General features: G+C 42.4%; 2 protein-coding genes across 3 annotated transcripts in view; both read left to right on the forward strand.

The window, feature by feature from the left end:
- dpf1 (double PHD fingers 1) overlaps positions 1-9684 on the forward strand; it is a 42398-nt gene extending 32714 nt beyond the window's left edge. For both annotated transcript variants that reach the window (XM_068706808.1, XM_068706817.1), the window contains 4 exons: positions 514-633; positions 3063-3175; positions 3691-3772; positions 4731-9684. In XM_068706808.1, the coding sequence (XP_068562909.1) occupies positions 514-633; positions 3063-3175; positions 3691-3772; positions 4731-4801 (386 nt within the window). In that variant the 3' untranslated portion in view covers positions 4802-9684. The remainder of the gene's footprint in view (positions 1-513; positions 634-3062; positions 3176-3690; positions 3773-4730) is intronic.
- Positions 9685-17854: 8170 nt separating this feature from the next.
- si:dkey-243k1.3 (endonuclease domain-containing 1 protein-like) lies at positions 17855-21323 on the forward strand. The gene is made up of 6 exons (XM_068706829.1): positions 17855-17961; positions 18106-18222; positions 18332-18432; positions 18599-18713; positions 19277-19433; positions 20784-21323. Exons 2-6 carry the CDS (start codon positions 18145-18147, stop codon positions 21173-21175), a joined length of 843 nt encoding a protein of 280 aa, XP_068562930.1. The 5' UTR covers positions 17855-17961; positions 18106-18144; the 3' UTR covers positions 21176-21323.
- Positions 21324-21370: the final 47 nt, after the last annotated feature.

The raw sequence follows: 21370 nt of genomic DNA on the forward strand, positions 1-21370 counted from the left end.
AACGGCTTCACGTGGAGCACTTGTCTCTCCGCGCTCAGCAGGATGGCAGGTCTGTCCTTACAAAATCCCTATGCACACGCACACACACACACACACGTACACACACACACACACTCATACTCCCGTCATTCCTCAGTTCCTCCTCCTCCTCCTCCTCCTCCTCCTCTATCTCCCTGAAAATATTTACCAGACCCCGGGGGGCTTCTCTGTGCCTCCCCCGTCTCCTGTTTCCTGGGTCAGCCCGGGGGGGGGGGGTTCGGTGAGTCCCAGGCTCCGGCTCCGGCCTGCACCGGTGCTTTGTTTTTACCAAAAGCAAACAGTAGAGAGAGATAGACAGAGCGCTGGGCTCAGCTGGCTCGGTGTGCAGCGTGGCAACAGGGACTTATAGTCACAGATCTCTTTTCTTCTTCTTTGTTTTACATCTCAACATTTTACCTCGTATCACCCTCTCTTTGCAGGAGTAAACTCAACTCTTTCCCTCACATGTCTCCCTTTTTCTGTTTCTCCTTCCAGCCAAGAAAGCACCGGACGGCTCGGTGATCGCCAACGGCTACTGCGACTTCTGCCTCGGAGGCTCAAAGAAGACCGGCTGTCCTGAAGACCTTATCTCCTGTGCGGACTGTGGACGCTCAGGTAGGGCACCACTGAAGGGGATGATTGGCAGGAGGAAGGCGGTCCTCTGTTGATGCACAGTTTTGAAATGTTCCATTTGATGAGCATAGATTTCGTATTTACTATATAAATAAATGCAAGTTTCGACTCCTGTCACGCTTCAATGGATGGACCATACCAGTGTTTTTTTTGTTCGTTTTGTTTTAGCCCATCTACTACAAATCATGTACAGTCTTATTAATAGACATTTGCTGTTATGTTTTTGATTTGTTTAAGGTGTTTTCTCACCTTCCAGGCAGCTAGTGTTGTTTACATTTTTCACTACGATTTGAAAATCCATTTTCAAAGACTTGAAATTGACCCCAGATTTGTTTTTTTTAACGACGGTGGCCCAAAGGACAAAATACATACATAACGCTTCGGGAGGTTCTCAAACTAGAAATTGCAAAAATCAAAAACTTACAAAAGTAGTTAAGGAAGATTACTAATGACGAATGTTGGCTCACATTATCTGTTGCTTTTAGCAATGAACTAAACACTAACCAGGTATCTGTTAGTAGAGGCGTTACTTTGGGGACTTAATGTCCTTAGAAGGCCACCGTACATAAAAAAAAATGAAATTAATTCCTGCTTTAATTTGGCTAACTTATGCTGTAATATTTGTAAGTGCAGGTTCATTTTTTAATTAAGCAGGCTAACATACATGCATGTTCTCTGCAAGTTGATTTCCCTTCTGTTTGCGAGGGAGTAGGAACCTCTTGGCTGCCTGAAAGGTAGAAAACACATAAAAACTTCGTAAACAATATGACATGCTTTTGGAAAACAGTGGCTATAATGTAAAATGTGCTAAAATTCTTCTCTGCAAGAAGAATTTCTTGTTGCTGCTTGAGAGGTGTAAAAAGTGCCAGGAATTTAAATGCGCTTCATAACATTATTTTAAATGCATCAACACCTGATAATAAAGTGCTATTCTTTATGCAATATAATACATTCATCATAAGTGATAACGCTATTTAGCATAGTCGGAGACAGGATTTCGCATTTTATAAAGTTTTTTGTAGAATACCGAGAATATCAAATAGTTGAAACACATGAGATGCAATTTTAGATATTTAACAAAACTGCATGCGACTCCAAATATATGCAATACATATGATGACGGCTGCTCTGCAGTCTGTCAGAAGTGCATACACACCATGGCACTTGTTTTCATTTAGAGTGGTCTTATCGATCACAGTGTTCTCCAGCAAAGATTGGCGTTAAAATATGAATGGATATACAATGAAATGTAATCTTGGTGTGACCTTCTTGTCTGACCAAAAAAAAACAAAAAAACAACAAAAAAAAAACAACAACACAAAATCTGAATGTTGTCTGCTGCATTCCTTTCAATCCTGGCTTCTTGTGAAACAACCTCCTTTACAATTGTGATATGAACCCATTGTCTATTTCTTCTTTTTGAGACCGTGTCCCATGTGCTGCAAGAGCCTCGCTGAGTTCGTGAGACAACGGCCTCCTTTAGTGTGTATTGTGGTTGTGAAGGGTGAATCTTATCAGAGTAGAGTTCAAGAATGATTTCTTTCTAAAATATGGTTGTGTTATTATTTTCCCCATTATAAATCCCTTTTGTTTTGGTTTGTGGGATGTGCTTGTATATTTGTATACATGCAGAGATTGCAGTGTATATGGTGAAGAATCTGTGAACTTATTACTTGATTGCATGTACCTGTATACACATTTTTCTCGACCTGTTTTTTTTTTTCATCTGAAAAATAAAAAAGCAGAACTGAAAGGATTTACGTGATTTGTAGTGAATGGGCTTGCAGCATGCTAAACATTGGTATGGTCCTCTCCTTTTATGAACACGCACGAAGAAGACGACTGAAGCTCGGGGGAAAAAAAACGAGGATGACATAACGATGTTTCTATTGTCGTGATCATGTAACAAGCAAGTAGCGGGGGGAAAAACTGTCACAACTGGGGTAAGGAGAGCGATAGAATATGTTTTTAAATGGCACAGAAGTGGCCTGCAATAGAAAAGGACAAGTTGTTTTCATGTCACTTTTATTGAAACGACAAAAGAGGAATGAAATCAAAAGTAAGCTTATGGTAGATGACTGAAAAAAACCAGATATGACCAAAATATAAATACAGAGGAAAACAAAATGCTGTCCAAAAATTCTTTCAGCCATCTGACAGAATAGCTTTCACATCTGTAACACACCACAGTCCCCCCCCCCCTCTCCCCCCCGTTAAATATAGATAAATCACATGTATGACAACATACTGACGGATAGATAGAATAGGTAGATGATGGATGACTGTCCTCAAAAATACAGAAAGCGATGGTGAAAAACGTTGTGTGGGCGTGTGTGCGTGTGTGTGTGTGTGTGTGTGTGTGTGTGTGTGTATGCGTGTGTGTGTGTGTGTGTGTGTGTGTGTGCACTCAGGCCACCCGTCCTGTCTGCAGTTCACAGTGAACATGACGGCTGCGGTGAGGACTTATCGCTGGCAGTGCATCGAGTGCAAGTCCTGCAGTCTGTGTGGCACCTCTGAGAACGACGTAGGTTCTCACTTTGTACATACATGTTAACTCTGAACACATGTGGCTGCACACACACACACACACACACACACACACACACACCATACTGGAAAACCTTATAACCTACTACTTGAATTGAGGTTTTATTCAGTCTTTTGTAGTTGGAGCAAGTTTACTTTATTCATCTTTGAAGGAATCCACTTTTTCTAACATTGATCCAGAAGCTAATTTAGATCCGTCGTCTTTCTCACAGACGTGATTACATGAAGCTTTGACGCACCTAATGGAAGACAAACGATTTAAACCCATTGAAACATACACGTCAACCTTTTACTTTTTATATTCCTGAAGAGGAAGCCGATATTTGTATCCACACAAGCTGTAGTGCAGACCATGAAGTCACCTCAACCCTTTAATTCATTAGTACACAAATTCACATCTTCAAGTACTATACACATTCAATTCATGCTCCGGCTCCTTTCAAATCCCCACGTGATAACATCTGCTCATGTGAATGTTCTCCTCTGTTCCAGGACCAGCTGTTGTTCTGTGACGACTGTGACAGAGGCTACCACATGTACTGTCTGAGCCCTCCCATGTCTGAACCACCAGAGGGTACGTATGAAAAATAAGAGGAGCACGAGCGCTGAAACCAAAGAGGCACTGTTCACATCCAGGACTTCTAAAACCCGTTTTTGCACGGAAGGAAGCTCATCTGAGAGAGTGTTTTTTTTGGTTTGTTTGTGCAGAATTGTGTAACTGTCTGCAGTGTGGGTGGGGAGACAATCACAGTGAGGAGCGTGAAACTTGCGGTCAAAAACGGTCAGACTATCTCCGTGCTGACTTTTAAGTATTGGAAATATAATAAGAATAAAAACCCGCAGGACTCATTGTGAATCTGCATCTCTTTTTCAAGACCGCCACGGTCCTGATAGCGAGGCCATCGTCACCCGGAGCAGGTACATCTGCTCAAATTAAACTCATTTGCCACGCCGCACAAGACAAGATGGCTGCTTTCGGAATGTTTGATGGCGTCGTTGTCATGGAAATGAGCAGTAGAAAAGATAATCTGTTTCCATGGCGAAAGTGTCACTTGGCTGAACATGCAGCAGCGGTGGCACTTGTGTTCGACACTCACTAACAGTGTCATGCTCTGCCCACACATGCGACGCTTTCGATTTACAGGAAACCTTTTTTTTTCTTAAATTCAGCAGTCGTTCTTTAAAGCTTTACTCTCGAGAGGAGACCCGACGGAGCTTCTCGCACGGCTAACGTATGTCTGTGTACATGAGGTCTTCAGGCGTGATGCAGCCGGGTCTACGTACACTCGGAGCTGCACTTAGTGACGTTTAATTAATGTCGCAAATCCCGTGCTCAAATCCAAACCAAACTAGTTGTCAAATCCCCTGCAGCCGCAATCCACAGGCACAGCATGTGGTGTTTTAACATGCAGCTTTAATTTACAGTATTACTTAACGCTCTGTCTAAAATGAGGGATTAATCCACAAGGCTTCACAATAGCACTGATTGAACTTCCTGTCTGTGTGTGTGTGTGTGTGTGTGTGTTGTACAGGGAGCTGGAGCTGTCATCTGTGTCTGAGACACTTGAAGGAGAAGGCCTCAGCCTACATCACCCTCACTTAATCCGCGGAGCTGCGCCTCATCCTCTCGGCCCTTCATCCTCTCCCACGCCACCTCTTCGTCACCCCTTCTCTGTGCCTCAGTTGACCCCTCCCCCCCCCCACCCCCCCACCCTCCCAACCCCTCCTCCTCTTCTGATCTCTCCGTCGCCGCCACTTCCTCCACAAGCCGTCCCGGTGACCTCTGACACGACTGAGCACACAGCACCCACAGCGCTGCACCCATTCGCCCCACCGTCTCTCCAGCCGCAAACACGAGACCTCCGTCCTTTTTGTGGTCACGCACACGTGCCCTGATGCTTGACCTGAACGCCCCCCCCAGCCCCCCCCCCCCCCCCCTTTCCTCTCCACCCCTTCCTGAACAGGAATTCATCAGCTGGCAATAAGTTTGCTAGCGAGACACACACTCCAGCCTGCCAAGAGCACTTCAGAGGTATACTGCTCCGCGAGAATCCTCTTAAGGGCCCTCGGAAGAGCCCTAATGATCTTCAGCTGCAACTCAGTCAAGTAGTGAGTGAGAATTAATAAGACGGATAGGCGTTAGGCTGAGGACAGGGCTTGGAAGACCCTGGAAAAACCACGGAGCAGTATAGGTTTCAGTGTTAGCCAACTGTGAAATATACACCAAACCAAAATTTCATTTACTCCCTCCGTCCTTCTACCCCGTACAGAGCTGAGACGTTGAACTCTGCTCCACTATTTGACTGCAGGGCTCGCTGCCCTGTGCAGTTTCAAAAACGGGGGAGTGAACTGTACAGAATTCAGACTGATTCTCTATCCACGCACTCCCCCCCCCCCCCCCCCCCCCCCTTACTGAGATGCAACAAAGAGCATCTGGCCAGGAACTCAGACCATCTTTGACCTCACCGCGTCCTCTCTCCTTGCATGGGGTTTCCACACAAAAGTAATGATGCATTTTTTATTTATTTTTTTTTGGGAACGACGCCGAAAAGGTTTTATCGCGTTCGGATGCGATCCTCGGACGAGAGGAGACAAGATGGATTGTTTCTCTAATCAGCCGATCAAACAGTGTATTTAAAAATGACAATTTAGGCTTAGCATCGCTCACAAATCCTCTACCCCACCTTTAATCGCCCCTCCCCGTCTACGAAACAATGACTGTGAAGCCAATGCGAGACTGAAACACTGCTGGTGCTTTGTGTGTATTACCTGTGAGTTAAGAATGTAGGATTGACGTGTGGACAATGCAGAACTTTGTCTGGCCCGTGCTGAGGCCTAAAAAAAAAAAAACCTGTCTTTTTTATGATTCCTTTTTTATTTCATTTGTGTTTTGTTTTTTTTCATTTGCATGTCGTTGTTTGAATTGTTTTTAAAGACTTTTAATTGAAATGGAAAAGAAAGCACACTTAATTCGCAATAATGTGTTTGTGATATGAACTGTTTTGGCCAAACTGGGTGTGTTTTAAACTCTGTGTGTGTGTGTGTGTGTGTCTGTTTGTGTGAGTTTATCTGAGCACTACAGTAGCTGTAGCCAGCTCCATGCTAGGTGGTGTCTGTGAGAGGATCTGAGTGGCACCAAGGTGATGTGAATGTATAGGAAAGTCAACATTGACCTGTTCAAAGCCATTGTTTTGCAATTCACAAAGGCACTGAAGTCGTGAGTCAAGATCAGCCATAGTTTGACCTTTTTGGGCAATTAATGCGAAACTCAAAGTGTAAAAAAAAAAAGAAAAGTTATGGTTTTTACGAGGGGCTTTGCGCCAGACTATTTCTTGGCAGTAACTCCAGGAAGTCACTGTGCCCGCCGAGAAATAGTGCCACACATAACCCCTCGTAAAAAAAAACATAGCTTGTCACTTTTACCCTTTTTGTTTTTTGCACAGATTAAACAAACGCGATTTAGACCTGGAACTCTGGGTTCCAGTCTTAATGCTAAGCTACGCTAACCGTCTCCTGGATGAAGCTTCACATTTATCAGACAGCTATGAGATACGAGGATGGCATTTATCTTCTCATATAACTCTTGGTTAAAAAAAAAAAAAAGCAGATTTCCCAAAATATCAAACAATTTATTAGACTCAAGTTTAAATTATGATCTTCTTGCCATTTGCAATTCCATTTAAAAGCATTCACCTATTACTATTATGCATTTTTTCTTCTTTTTTCTCTCACATCCCTCTAACATTACTATATAACATTTAGGACAACACATCTTGGATAAACATAACACACTGACTATGTCGGGGGTAATTGATTCATGTTAGCAAAGAGGCTGAGCTTTTTGTTCCTGGCTTAAAGTGATGTGGCCTTTTAGGATCAAACACTCAACACTCTTCTCCTTGACACTAAGCCACTCCCTTAACTTAATCCACTTCTCCGCTGTACATTTAGATCACAACAGTATCGCCAAAAACATTGCCTCTTTCCACTGCATGGTGTGGCTCCACTTCCAGTTCCTACTCGGCTGATCTGACGCTCGCTGAATCTTTTCTATCAGCGACTAAACGCAGAACCACAACTTTTGCTCGTGGAAAACCCAAAAAAGAGCATATTGAGTATACTGCAGAGTATACTGCTTCTGTTTGACACTCGAGCGACATACAAGAAGCTTTAGCTTTAATAACATCATAACCTTTAATCTTTGGGCTTGGCGAGGGGAACCAAGTAGAAGTGGTGTAAAAGTCAAAGTCCTTTTTTTACCTTTGTGTCCTGCAAAACATGAGTTCTGGAGAGAGAAACTTGGTGAGAAGTGTTGGTGAAAAAATTAAGTTCTGCTATCTGCCACTCTGCTCTGCACGTTAGCATCCAACAGGCTGGAATAAATTAGCATTTGAAGACCGAGCTGAAATGTTAAGGCTGAGTTTGTCATAATGGGATTAATCTAGTCAGCCTGCCAGCATGTACATTTGTGAGCTTGCGCTGGTAAAAAAAAAAAAATAATATTTTTTTCTTCTTCTTTTAACCCAAAGGCCCATTATGTTATCCTCAACCAGTTCAACTGGACTTCTCAAGGCGACTTTAACGGGCAGATTACAAGATAGCTGAAGTGCAAGTGCTGAGTTAGGAGGATGCGTTCAGCGTTTGTGAACGATCTGACGGCAGAGAGAAGGCGTCCGTCCAACGATGTGTGAGCTTTAAAGCCTGGAGACAATAGCTGTAAATAGGGGGGTCGAATCAAGGGCAACAAATTGCCATTGCATACACTATTTCATATTCCCGTGAAGGCCTGCATATCAAAGTATGGTCAAATTCAGTCGGTTTTGTTTTGATATATATTTTGTTATAATGCTGCATCATGTCTCTGAATGGAAACTCGCAAGATCAGATGAGATGGCTCGCGCGAATGTACCCGAAACTGTAATTGTGTTTGCCATCTGATACAAAAAAGACATTAGGTGCAAATAACTGTGCTACCCCTCGATTCGATGTGACTCCACTGATGCATGAATGACAACCTGAAATGTTTCTGATTTCATATTTTGATATTGTCAGTATGGCTTTTTTTCTTTCCTTTTTTTTTTAATTATGGTGAGAAATAACCTTTAACTTCTGTTCGTTTCCCGTTCGTTTCTTTGTTTGGTTTTGTAATCTGGGTCTTTTCACATTTTGCACAGCGTGGCTGCATTTGCTTCCCAAGTGTGTTCATGCCTCTGTGTGTATGTGTGCGACTGTATATGTGTGTGTGTGTGTGTGTGTGTGTGTGTTACCACTTTACTGGAAGGTCAGAGAAAAGCAAACCGAACCAAAATAGTGAATTATGATTATTTTTATTATTATTCTGCAGACGTTTTCTTCTCAGTGGGACCACTTGCATGTCAAAGCACTGCTAGAGGATCGGAAGGCCGAGTACAGATGACGACAACAACAGTGTACTTAAGAGTACACATTTCCCACAAGGCACTTGGATAAAGGAGAACGCTGTTTCATTCTACAGCGTGTTAAGTCAGTGTTACATTCGCCAACAACCCCAGTAGTATCCAATCAAATCTGGAGTTGAAGTGTGTTTGATGATGAAATGGATGTTGATGATGATCCTTAATCGATAATAGAAATGTTTGTGTGTTGGGTGGACGACGACGACGACGACGACGATGATGATGATGATGATGTCGATGGTGACTGAAAAGCCTTTATATTGGGAGCTTTCCTGGCACTTAATAGGAGAAGCTTGGTGGAGTCAAAACTCATTTTGATTGTACTATCTGGGGAGGGTGGGGCAGCCATGTTGGGGTTTTGGAAGGGTAGGTGTCAGTGTGATTATTTGTACAAATGGAGAAACCAAGGTGGTGGTGATGATGATGATGGGGGTTCGAGGGTCAAACAAAGCTGCACCAGGAACCTCCAGGACTCAAGTTGACGCCATTACCCCCCCCCCCCCCCCTATTTTAGGCAGTTGGGGTGGCTCGGCCGGAGGGTTGAGACTTTGGGCCTCTCTAGGCCTCTCTTGTAAATTGTCGTTCCGTGATCTTGCTTGCACTTCTTTTGTTTTTCTTCTCTTTTTTTTTTTTTTTCTTCATTTCCCAAAAATAAGAAACTAATTGTAAGTATGTATGTGTGTGAGTGCGGGTGCACTGTTTATTTTTAATCTACACATTTTTTTTCAACGTGATTGTCTGTTGTGAACAACACTGGATAAAGATGAGTTTTTAATTTGTATTTTTTACCTTGAGAGGAAGACGAAATCTTCCTGGACATTTTTTAACCCCCGTCCCCTCCCCCCTTTTCCTCCCTCTCTCTCCCTCTCTCTCTCTCTCTCTCTCTCTCTCTCTCTCTCTCTCTCTCTCTCTCTCTCTCTCTCTCTCTCTCTCTGGTACCTGGGAATGCTTTGAAATGTGGACTGTGACCGCATTGCTGTCATCACCGCTGTCAGTCATTCTCTGTGAATTCATCCGACTTTATCAATTATCCCAGTTTTTTCTCTCTTCCCTTGACTCATTTTTTTTCCATTAAAAAGATGAGATTGAAAAATGACCTCTACCTTTGTGTTGTCATTGTGTGTGGGCGTGCGTGTGCATTTATTTGCTCTAGTCCCTGCGGTATAAATCACTGAATATTTGTGTGTTTTTTGGACAGTAGTCTGTCTGCTCGTCTGGGTGTCTGTATTGTTGCCAACTAGGGCAGAATACTAGTCTGTTCAACTTCTTCTGTTTTTTTTCCCAGGTAGAAGACGTTCTAGCCCACTCATTTCTTCCCTGACATGCAGCTTTTCTTATGGGCTCGGAGCACCAACCATTTCTTCCTCTTTTCACAGCACAGATCAAAATCTATCAAAGCCGTGTGTTCAAAGTCAGCAACTGTGAATAACTAATTATCATTTCCAATTTAAACACATTCACTAGAAACCTTCTTTTTTTTTTTTTTTTTGCAGCGCACTCCAAAAATATTCTAACCTTTTCATGAGTTTGAAAAAGGAACACATTGACTGGGAATTGACAAAGGATTAAGGGGGACAGCTTTGTTTTGCTTCTGCCGGCCTGAAAAACTGTGAATGGGGAACAAAAGGACCCTGTTGTCCGCAATTGTTTTTCGAAACAACACTGCAGAAGAGAATGCACTTTGCTATTCAGGGCAGGTACAGTTTTGCTATTTGTGATGTATTCCTGGAGATGAGACATTCATCATAGCTGCTGTGTTGGCCAGACCTGGCTGAGCAACAGCAGCAGGGTGAAGTCAAGCTGATCAACAATTCCATTTTTTTTCTCCCTTCCCTGCTTCCTTCAAGAAGCCATAAAAAAAAAAAAAAAAACTAGTGCACACTTGGTTCCTTGGGGGAATATAGGTATTTTTAACAATACACTCTGCAAAAAACCAATTCCTCCATCCATCCTTTGGCAGTGCTCCAACCTTATCCAAAATCCTGCACTACACCCCCAACCCCCCGCCATCCTGTGCATACAGAAACCCACACACAAACGCCAGTGTGCCACACACACACACACACACACACACACACACACACACACACACACACACACACACACACACGCACGTACCCAAGCGTGCACTTTCACACACACATACTGTACAGTAGATGCACACACACACACACACACACACACACACACACACACACACACACACACACACACACACACACACACACACACACACACACACAGCCTAGAGCCCCCATCTTCTTATGAGCTTCATTACTCTGACCCCAGTCTCCCTTTCATATCTCTGAGGATGTTTATGCACTGTGTGTGTGTGTGTGTGTGTGTGTGTGTGTGTGTGTGTGTGTGTGTTTTCCACTCAATACCCAATAGAATATGTGTGTGTATATTTATTTAGGCCCAGAGTAAGCACAAGTGTGTTTATATGTGTGTATTTCTGCATGTGCAAGGATGTGCATACTGTACCTCAATGTGTGAATACTGTACTACGTGTGTGCATGTGTGTGTGTGTGTGTGTGTGTGTGTGTGTGTGTGTGTGTGTGTGTGTGTGTGTGACTTCCCAGCCAATTACCACATCTCCCAGACAGACTGAGACTGCCTAGGCACTGCCAGCCAATCAGAGAGGGGCTGCGCACTGCCGGGCCGGAGGTGGTTGCTATGGTAACCAGGAGGCCTGTTTGCATGGTGGCTGATGGAAGAGTGATGGATTACAGTAATGGGATGGAGGGAGGGAAGGAGGGAGGAAGATAGGGAAGAAGGGAGGAAGAAATAAGGAGGGAGGTTTGGAGAGAGGTGAGGATGGGATGAAGAGAAAGAAAGAGGGAGAGATGGACGTGGGGGGGGAGGAAGGGGCAAGGGAGGTGAGGAGGAGGGAGGGAGGGAGGGAGGGAGGCAGACTCATACATAAAGATATTGGAAATGTATGAATGCATCTGAAATGAAGCGACTTAAAAAGATGAAGAAAAAAAGAATGAGAGAAAATGATAAAGGGGCAGTGGGGGAGGAGTGGAGGCGGGGGGGGGGGGGGGGGGGTATTGGGAAATAGGGTTGGGGGATGGTGAGGGGGGGGGGGGGGCTCTATAGTGTGTGATTGAATTCCTCTCTTTCCTTCGTCTGTCTGCGGTGAGATGTGTGTCTGTCCGTCTGTCCTTGGAGCAGATGGAGAGGTAAGTGTGTGGAGAGGTGCAGCCTCACCTTTATGCCTCCTCAGCAGCACTGCAGAACAAACTACGTTCAGTGTCTGGAACTATAATATAAAGGCCAAGATGATGCACTTCAATAAGTCAGATGGAATCTTATAATTGGGCATGTTTTTTTTGTTTTTTTTTGCCAAATGCCAACTATATTTTGCTGTGTTAGTAAAAATCTTCATGTGGACATTCCTAAATTACAGGTGCTTGATCCAATCGATTATTAAAGGTGATTATTCACATTTTATGAAGGTGACAAAATACTGAAATGACCGCAATGAAGTATTGTTTCCACATGAAATGAGGATAACTTTCATTTGCTATATGCTACATGAACAAATATACAGTAAATATCTTCCTTTTGCTTGTCAAAAAAATCATAATAAATGTACCTGGTATTAAGTGATGGAGGACTTACTCAAATGGACGCACTGTATTTAGGATTTGGGAGGATAATGCTGCGTTTAACATGCTGTCAATAGTAAAGCAGAGTTATGGAGCGCAATACATCTATTGGGTTTAACCAGGTTTTCCAGCTGAGGTCAAACACTTTCTGTGTCGGGCTTCTGAAACATATCTGTTCAAAATCAAGTTTATACATAATACAAACATAAAAAAAAGTCTTACGCTGTTAAAGAGGGCTCCAGGACCCCAAACACACCATTAGGCCTAGCGTGAATAACAAACTTTTCTTCACATCCAGTGACGAATTTAAAAAAGCTGATTCCTTTTCAAATTCACCCAACAACAATAATCTTCACTATCCACACCGGATCAATACAACCAGAGAGCCCCCGAGGCAATTAACAATCAAAGTGGTTAATTAACGGTCTAACCAGCTAATCAATCAAGTGACCAGGATCAATGTAAATCAAAGCGTGTGGTTTCCTGGACTGATATTTGCCCCCTGGTCTTGTGGTCTCTCCCACCGACAGTTTCCACCGCTGAACCGCGCTGCTTTCGCTCCCGTTGACAGACAGAGGCCGAGGGTGCTTTTGAGTCGAGGATTAGACTAAATCTGTGTCTGGGGAACCAAACTCCCTGTGATCTTTTCAAGCGACAAAGCGCTAGTCAAGTCAATTAAAGATGCAGTCCACTCAAATTAACTTCTGGGCCAAAAAAGAAGAAAAAAAACCCACATAAAAGACGTCGCTAAAATCCATCATAGTGGCGGTTTAATACGTTCTCCTGTCATTCAGAGTGTCATCTTTAATGATTATCTGCCACAGTCGTCACTTTGAAGCTGTTTTATGGCTGTGGAGCCATCTATTGAGACACAACTGTAATTTAGAGGTTTTTTTGAGAGTTGATAACGCCGCCCATCCCTGATTGGACCATCAGTTTGCAGAAGGAGCTATTTGTTTTCCAGGTGGATGAACGCTCAAAATAATCTGCAATGAAATAGACAGAAGGAAAAAAAAGAGAAGAATAAACAGACTTCAAGAGGTGAACTTCAAATCACAATTCAACACTGCTACCTAGAGGCAGACTTCAGCAACAACAGCTGCCTGTCACCCTCCACTAATACAGAAAGTAGTGCTTCACCTGTGCAGCATCCGCCAGTCAATCACAGGGAGACACAGGGAGAGGAGGAATTCAGTAATTTATAATTAAATCCAAATGAAAAGTGAAAGAAAATGAATGAAGAAAATATGCAAAAGCATCGTGAAGTTGCAGGACATAAATAGATGATAATACTTATTGTTTCCTGTGATTTCATTTGTTTATTCAATTAATGCTACTAAAGTCTTAAATCAAATTCTTTAAATCTTATTATTTCATTATTATTTGTATTGTTATTATCTGAGTCCTTATAGGTTGCTTCATTTTCTTCCCTCTCTGGATGTTTACTGTTTACATCTGCACTTACTGTAGCTAGAGAGGCAAATAGTAAGATCGTTAATAACTACGTTTTATTTTATTCCCCTTAACGGTAGTAAAGCGATTACCCTGAGGAAACACAGTCACAGCATTGTGCGTACTGCTGCTCACTGTCTCGCAGTACTGTGAGATGTACTACTGATCGAGTGAAAAATAAACGTCAGCAGAGTAATGGGAAAATACAAGGCTGATTAAATAAAGCTCCACTCTCTTTATCTTATCCTTAATGTTGTCTGTGCGTTCTCTGGCATCAACCGGCCGCTGTGGCTTTGCTCCAGTTCAATATTAGCCAACCTTCAGCGGGCCGCTTTTTATCCAAAACAATTCCTGCGGATTGACAACGACTTTATAAATCAAATTAATAAGAGCCATTGATGCCGGTAGGGAAACCCATCGTCACATTTCCACTCCTTTGATCGGTTTAGGGGCAGAGGGGCAGCCACAGCACAGCATCCACAAACTAGTTCAGAGTTTGAGTGGCAATTAAACTTCTAATTTAGAGCAGGATCACGTTGTTGCATGGCAACAGCAGTAGTCACTCCTCATATAACGCACTATTATCTCCATTTCATTGTCATTGTTGTGTTTTACGTTCATATATATACTTTTCTCTATATATGTATACGTGTACGTTGTAGTTAAATGTTTATTCGTACCTTTATTCTACTTTGCTGTCCTTGTTTTTTGTTTATTTGTCTGTTCCCGTGTCCGTACGTTGAGAGCGTATGTATACGTATACATGAAGAATAAAGCTGGTTCTGATTCTGATATCGGGACATTGTTCTAAGATGCAGTGTAGCGTCTGTTGTTCTTTATGCTACACGTTTTGACCTCTTTAAATGATAAAGTCCCCAAACAAACTGCTAAACTAAATAGTGAGGCTGAACCAATGAAGTCTCTCACTAAATACACACAAAAAATAAAAAAGAGGCTCAAAAACATTCTTGAAAAACACACTTTTGAAGTTTTATTTTTTCATCTTTTCTATTGATTGTAATAGGATGGGCTGCTCCTTTATATATGCTGTGATGCTTTCACATTTGCACTTCCACAAAACATCTGTAACAGCTGGGATCTATAAGTCAAATGTTTAATTCTTGTGGACCACTATGCAATATATGCTAATGTTTATTATTGGAGCTGTTTGTGTTTATGTGTAAAAAGAAAAGCACATTTTACAGAACTACTAAAAAAACAAAACAAAGACGAGCAATGTTAGGGTCAAATTGGAACACCCTGAAACAGAAATCTGAACAAACAAGCAATTATCCCATTTCCAGACATGGAAATTATAATCATAAATCCTTCCTCCCATTGTAACAACACAGCAGTTCACGGCTGAGCACACATTTGGCTTTGATCGTGTGAGTAATCAGAGAGGTTTCATGTGACACAAACATTTGGCCGTCAGCATGTATGTGTGGAAAAGAACATGTAGAAAAAACAAAGGGACACAAATAGTCCACACCTCAAAATCATTAAACACGAATTATAATAATTAACAGGAAAAGAAGCTAATCCTCATATTTGAGAAGCAGAAAAATCTTTGGCATTTTGCATGAAACATTAAACAATCATCAAAATAGTTGCTAACATGGCCGAACGCAAGGTTTAAGAAATACCAAGGTCCAAACATGTAGCTTAGGGGGGGTTCATCTCTTTTTGATATGTGCATTTTAAGATGCTTGGTGAGCAATAATTGGATAACAATAGCTTTCAAACCATGAGAGTGGGCAGTGGCATTAATGAGCTGTCAGGCAGTAACAAATGAGGATCAGGTTAAATGTTGCAATGAATTATCCACACTTCAATCTGAAAACACAGATCGCTTGGCGTCGTACAATATCTTCGCCGCTCCAAAGTCAAGTTATTTCTAGTCAGAAAATACAACGGTCCGGACCTCGGTAAACCTCAGGCATTCTGTCACTAGACTAATCAGCTGTAATTATATATACCTTTGGATAGTAATTTAGAATATAACACATTTCTGGATACTAGATGGGTAGAAGTTACTGTCCCAGAGGGGACACTTGTCTTGGATGCAGTGCTACAATCCGTTACTTTATTAAATGAGAAATATCACAAAAACAACATAAACCATCTTAAAACCGTTATATAGATATTTGACATTGACAACACGACACATCACAGTTCTACAGTGCATGTGTGTTTACTGTATTGCACATCGCTCTGTCGATGCAGCTCATTTCATTGAAAAGATGAATCATTCAGTCTCTTCCCTTAAATATGTTGAATTTGAGACGAAGGATGATTTAGAGAAGTTTCTCCTGAAGAAAGAGACGCTTTCTATTCCTAAAGTGGGAACCTTTTAGTCCAGTGGAGTTTATTTAATCTCAAAATGAGGATTTTTGGATATTTAGTTAAAGGATGTTTGAAATCAGTAACGTTTACATGAATATTAAGGGATTTAACAACACTGTGTTGTGAAGAATGAGGCTGAACCTGTAAAAGAATTAGCTGGTTTGAATTGAACAAAGTTGGTTGTGAAGTCTCCAGCGCTCAACTCAGGCACGACTGTTCACCAACGCTGTTCTTTCCTGCACACGACTGCTCACAACACACTTCTGACACAAATGCAAAACTATCCGTTTTCCCAGCGCTCACAGCTTCTGACCCGCTTCAGCGAACAATAAACTTACGGGCCGGTGTGGCCGTCTGTCCGTGGTTATGTGGCGGTCATCTGAGGTCCAGCACACACTACTGCATTTAAAGGAGGATGTGATTAGTCAACAAGCACCCGCTGTGCCAATCAACTCACCTGTCACTGCTCTCATGAGCCATCCCCACACCTCTCTCTCTCTCTCTCTCTCTCTCTCTCTCTCTCTCTCTCTCTCTCTCTCTCTCTCTCTCCTTGCTCACCTCCACACTTTATATTTATGTTGTACATTTTCATTTTGTACACTTGGCCTGTGTGATCCATAAGCTGCAAGAGTGACAGAAATCGAAAAGCGTCCACAAACACCGTACGTACCAAATGTCGGACCGGAATGTCGGAATGTACGCACCGATGTCGGACGAAATGAACCGTTGAATAAAGCGCGGTGCACTGGAGAATAGTTGTGCGACGGCAGGACGCACATCTCCAGCTGACCTCCTGACCTCTCTGGGCGCATGGAGCTGGTTAAATATAAACATTCTTCACACATTCAGAGCACTTTAGAGAAGTGGGAGGAGTCCACATGTGAGGTTTGCACTTAGCCTCTCCTCTGATCGTGGGAAAAACAACACATGAGCAGATAGCTTGGTGTTACCTAACCTAAAGTTGGCCGTGGGAGACTGTGAGTGAATCTGCCAAAATGCACATGTTGTGAATAGTCCAGGAGGTGAACTTGATATTGTATTACAGGAGTGTTTTTGTGGTATTAGAACTCATTAATAGAGTCAGAGACTCGTCAAATGCACCTCAAATGTCTCACCTCACCAAAGCTGTGACTCCCTGTCTTGACTTACAGAAACTCTGTAAAAATGTTTCCAAGGAATTAGACAGTTGTTAAAAGATAAACAGTGTGTATTGATTGCATACAGTGTTAGACAATACATGAATTACACTGAAGGCTTTAAAATCAGTTGTGATACTCGGGTCAAAAGAAAATCATAAGTGGCCCCTGTGATAGTTTTATTATTATTATTATAATTATTATTTGTAGAATAATATATGTATGGTATTATTATTACTATACATAAATGTAAACGCAGGATATTAAAAAGCTTTGGAAGAAGCTCTCTTTAACTTAAGTAAAAATAGCATTACAGGTTTGAAATTAAAAGTCCTGCATTCAAAATGTTACTTGTGGTGTCGGTAATGTTGCAGCTGGTGCAGGTGGACCTAATTTGAATTGCTTTAATGCAGGGGAGCTTGGGAAAAGTTATTTAATAAGTGCAGTGGAGTAAAACGTATATAAAGTAGCAGAACAAGCTTAACTACACCTGACAAAACGGCCTCTTTCCATACAGATGTTATCTCGCCTCTTTCACAGATTCCACTGGGATTCCCAGCAGCGCCAATATTGTTCCTTTTTCTACACACTCGCTCTCGTTCATCCACGCCAACACCTTATGCGTTGGGCAAATTCTGGTTCACGGCACACACGCGTCACGTGTCACCAGGAGTTCAGATAAAAGCAGAGGACAGGCGAGGTGAAAGTTGAGGAGAAGTCACACATAAAAGCCAGTTTCTGCTCAGAGCGGACTGTGGCGGCGGACGAGTGCACCAGCAGGTGAGCTGAAACACAAACACAAAGAGCACAAACAAACCTCTTCCATGTGCAGCCTGAAGCTGTCTAAGTAGACCTACATTATATACCATACACTGCATTGTCAAATAAAAAACATATTCTGTTGTATTTGATTCAACTCTGTAGGACGGTCAAGAATCCCTGATACCGAAGGTTTAGTCCAGGATGCAAACTTTGGTAACTTTGTGCGCTCTTCTCTCGCTCCTCTTCTCTGTTCATGCAGATGTTGTGGAGCGTTTTGAGGTTTGTGACCTTATTCTAATCTGTGTGTGTGTGTGTGTGTGTGTGTGTTGCACAAGTGTCTCGCTTAGAAGCCTGTGTTTTTTTGATATATTTATTTTTTTTGTCCCAGGATGTGCCAGCATGCATGAGTTACTTCTACAAAGAGAAGGTGCCAAAGTGGGGGGCTTCAACACCCGGTGCTGCCCGTCTCTGTCATCGCTTCAGTAACAGGTAGGGACATAAATCAGACCTCTATTACCCGCATTATAATGTGAACTTCACAAGTGCACTCAGTTAGATGTAGATTAGGAAAATCGGACTGTTGTTTTGCAGCACTATATGTTTCTTACGACACTTCCGATTCCTGGATCATTAAACTGAACCTTTGCTCCACCAGGTACCACTTTGCCACGCTGTATGACACAAACCATCGTATTGCCGTCTACGCTGCCTATCACTTCCAGCCCAGCAATGGCGGCGGCAGGGAGAAAAGGTGGTTTGTAGAGCCTCAGGTTCGTGTGTGTTGTGTATGTGCATCAACAGTATTGATCTGGACAAAATCATCAGAATGTGTGTCATAAATATGTAAGGAGAGAACAGCATCGTACTGTAATAGAGCACTGATTGTAACACAAACTTACAGTGAAATTCCAATAGTGACCCGCTGTCTTATGCTTGTATTGATGTGAAAGCAATGCATTGTGGGAGTCATAAATCTTGCTTCCATGATCGAAACGATCCAGTGTTTCTTTTCACAGTAATGTATTGCTTACAGCTGCCAAATTACTGCACATTTTGATTACAATAACTGCTGCCAGGAAAAATACTGTCTTTTGAATTGTTACACCAAATAACTGTAATTACAATAAGCTGCTGTATTCTTTTGATACAGTAGAGATACTGTATTGTGCAGAAGCTCAAGCTGCTGCCAGTAATTTACTGTAATTTTACAGTGTTATATTCAACATGAATCAACCGTAATGCATTGATATCTTTCAGTATATGATACCATTTGAGTCACAGTGACACTCCCTGCACACGTACGTTTAAATCTGAGGGGGTTATTGCCTTGCAGCTGGTAAACATGTCCTGGCAAGCAGAGATGAAGGACGGCTACTGGCTGGGGAAGGACCACCCTGGAGTCTACCAAGGAGCGAGACAGGCTCTGAATGAGGATTACACACACTCTGGCTTCGACCGTGGTCACCTCAACCCCAATGGACACCACGCAGGTAATGGAGGTTGAATATGGGCAATTTTTGGGGGCAAAACACTGGATGAGACCAGCCAGATTAAGTGGTGATGCCTCTTCATGACTTATCTAAGTAAACCAGACCATCAGTGAGAAGATTGACTATTTCTATATAGTTATTTTGAATGCTTTTCATCGGAGAAACTTCTTCTGCTAAGACTCCAGCGGGGCCTCCAGCAGCGACCAGCCCACCAGGCTTAAAGTGAGGGGAGGAGAGCATCAGGGTCTCCCCCTCTGGCTAGAAGAGGAAGAAGCTGCTGCCGGGCGCCAACGCCACACTGCTGGAGGCCCAGGCCGTATTGCTGGGCCCGCTGGAGAAAAGGGAGGCACGGGGGAGAACCACAAGCAGGACTGAGAAGGGTAGACTTTCAGACCCTGCTGCATTGCAATGAGAGGTTTTATAAAGGGACTCTGGTGCTTGGAAACACTACCACTTTTGTCCAGAGGGACCGCCAAAATCAACACAAAGGGAAAGTTTGTGGTAGTAACTTTAAGTTAGTTTGTTGTTTATTAAGTGATATTATTAAGAAAGAAAATGTATGATGCCCACAAAACATATCCACCAAATCATAATCCAGTCCATAGAAGCTGAAACTGTACGAGGTTTTTACAGTGATGATTCCAATGGCATCATGGCTCTATCTGCAGTTGATAACCCTCACTGTAGAAGTTCACTTACTTGATATTGAATGTTGCTTTTACTCAGATTTCACAGATGTATATATTTGAGGATATTTGCAAATACTTCACTACTAATTGCCAAGTCTGTCTTATACTTATATTCATATGTTTTACATAGAGATTAAGAAGGGAATTGCTTATAATTATTTCCCATTTGTTATTTACTTGTGATCATGAAACAAATGTGTTTGCCATGAAATTATTTCTTCATCTGCATCCTCTAAATACTTTATGATCTCAGGCTTGTTATCACAAGATTGTAAACAAATCTATTCTTTGTTATGTGCAAAAAGCACATTGTTATTACAACTACTATAACAATAATTATTGTTCAAATATTAGCGGATATCGGATTAATATTAGAAGAGGTACAAAACAACCATTATCCTCAAGATTGCAGCTGCTGTAGCCTTGGATTTTGACCTTATTCACAAATTGTGCCTCCAGTTTATAATCTAACAAGTTTAAAGAAGAATTAACCTTGTTGAATGAGAATGATGAAGCTACTGGACACATCTTGGTCTTTCTCTCGCTTACTCTGCATCCTATCAAGCCACCTTTACAATAGATAACTTTATTTCTTTGGAACCACAAGCTGTAACTTCATGTCTTGCGTAACTTCCTGTAATCCTCCACTCCTCTCCTACAGTCCCTAGCCGCAATGCCACGTTCACCCTGACCAATGTGGTTCCTCAGAACCCCAAGCTGAACCAGAACGCCTGGAGGATCCACGAGTCCCAGCTCACTGAACTTTTCCAGGACAAGTGCTCCAAGGCCTTTGTGCTGGTTGGCGCCGTTCCCTCTGCAGACAACTGGATTGTGAAGAACAATGTGAAGCGCGTCAACATCCCAGACTACCTGTGGAACGCCTACTGCTGCGTGGACAACAACGGCAGACCCGTTCAGAGTGGCGCCGCCACGGCGAGGAACACGGAGGACAACTGGGTCGAAAACCTCTCACTGGATGAACTGGGAGAATTCCTCCAGCAGTTCTCCAATCAGCCAGTAGGGGAACTGTTTTACAACAACTGCAGGGCGTAAGAGATAATAAAGGGATGACGGAGAAGATCATTTCACACTGTTGCCGCTAAATGTTAACATTTAACAGCTTTAAGACTAATACATCCCTTATCATTCTTCTCATTCAACACAAATAGATGAATACAAATAAATAGAGGGATAAAATGAATGTTTATTTGTCTTTTTTATTGACAGCAAAGGAAAAACATAGCAAGT

Source organism: Cebidichthys violaceus, unplaced genomic scaffold, assembly GCF_023349555.1.
Source record: "Cebidichthys violaceus isolate CVI_PGR_0920_01 unplaced genomic scaffold, fCebVio1.0.p SCAF_1, whole genome shotgun sequence".
NCBI classification, from domain to species: domain Eukaryota; kingdom Metazoa; phylum Chordata; class Actinopteri; order Perciformes; family Stichaeidae; genus Cebidichthys; species Cebidichthys violaceus.